Raw genomic sequence first — 1,677 nt, forward strand, 5'->3', positions numbered from 1 at the left:
GATACACAGCTGAGTGCAGCTGGGACTCTTGAAAGTGTTCAGGGGATTTGCATGGAGATATTTCTAATTCATTCATATTTAGGTCCAGGAACAAGCAAGTGCAAGAGACACTGACTTTTGTGCTTGCTAGTATCGCAGTTCTTCAGATTTTTATTTATGTCAGAGAATGAATAGGTAGCACAGAACTATGTGTGCAGAGAGGCTCCCTGGGGGAAACAGCTATAATTAGAGAGGAAGCCCCAGATCCTGAGAGGAAACCTGCCATATCCTCCAAATGCACCTGCTCCTGGGGCTTGAAGACAGAATTGGTGAGTAGTGTGCACCCCCTGGTGACCAGATCCCCTTCTACAGTGAGGTTTGTGTCTGGGCTCACACTGACTTCCCCTCACTGTGTCCTTCGCACAGTAATACACGGCCGTGTCCTTGTCTCTCAGGCTGTTCATCTGCAGATACAGCGTGTTCTTGCCATTGTCTCTGGAGATGGTGAATCGGCCCTTCACAGAGTCCGCGTAGTATGTGTAACCACCACTACTGCTAATGTATGCGACCCACTGCAGCCCCTTCCCTGGAGCCTGGCGGACCCAGTTCATGCCATAGCTACTGAAGGTGAATCCAGAGGCTGCACAGGAGAGTCTCAGGGACCCCCCAGGCTTCACCAGGTCTCCCCCAGACTCCACCAGCTGCACCTCACACTGGACACCTGCAGACACAAGACATCCTGGTCAGGAAACTGTCACACAACCACTCTTTCTCTCACTCACATACTCTCGTACACTCAATGTTTCTTGTTCACCATAAATTACCTTTTAAAAGAGCAACAAGGAAAACCCAGCCAAGTACAAACTCCATGGTGAGTTGTCTGTGTTCTGTCCTGCTCACTGAATGGGAACACCTGGGGATCCCAGGGCTGGGGCTCCTCTCCCAGCTGCAAGGGTTGGGGCTCAGCTGGTTTAATCAGCAGACGGAGGGCCCTATTTGCATATGCTCTGAATATATATTCAACTTGGGATCTATGCTGACAGAGAGGGCAGTGTCCAGAGCAGGTGTGACTGCCGTTGATGTGGTGCTATTTTTCACTTGTGAAAAAATATTATTTAGTATTTGATAACTTTCCAATGTATATTCTTGGCCTCCATGTACTACTTTGTTTTTACATGTCAACATCAATCTTGGGGTTTAGGTGTCATGTTCCCCCTTAAGTGATGTGAACCTACACCTAGAATTGTGGAAGGTTTCTGAGTTGTCCAAGAGCATTTATGGAGTGAGAGTGAGCAAGGATATAAGTCGGTGCTCCTTCCACAGTACTGTGCTGCATCCCTGAAACCCCCCTTGGGACAGAGTGGGCAGGCTCATGAGGAAGGTGGAACCCCTCCTGTAATGGGGACAGAATGCTGGTTCTACAGTTTACCTGAAATGCAGAGAGAATCAGGATTATGAAGGTGTAATTTCAAGTCTCTCAAATTTTACTCTATCTGTGTTCCTCCAGAATCATCTCTGTGATTACCTATAATAGCTTCGATGTGTGTACTTGTCACAGGATGAACTACACACATGCAGAGTGTGGGATATGATAAACACTGGTGTCAAAATCAATGTTATCGAGAGTGAGCACATCAGTTCTCCCTAAAATGTCCTGTACTTATCTTGGAATTCCTCCTCCCTCTTCCCTTCTTCACT

At 47.3% G+C, this 1,677-nt stretch overlaps 1 gene segment (V, D, J or C); it reads right to left on the bottom strand.

Moving 5' to 3' along the window:
* Positions 1-379: 379 nt before the first annotated feature.
* Positions 380-921, bottom strand: LOC116629769 (the record flags this gene model as incomplete). The annotated part of the segment is given in 2 exon segments: positions 380-700; positions 804-921. Coding segments are annotated over 2 exon segments (367 nt in total), but the record flags the coding sequence as incomplete, so codon positions are not given.
* Positions 922-1,677: the final 756 nt, after the last annotated feature.

This window comes from Phoca vitulina, unplaced genomic scaffold (genome assembly GCF_004348235.1).
Source record: "Phoca vitulina isolate PV1807 unplaced genomic scaffold, GSC_HSeal_1.0 scaffold2937, whole genome shotgun sequence".
In the NCBI taxonomy this organism is placed as follows: Eukaryota; Metazoa; Chordata; class Mammalia; order Carnivora; family Phocidae; genus Phoca; species Phoca vitulina.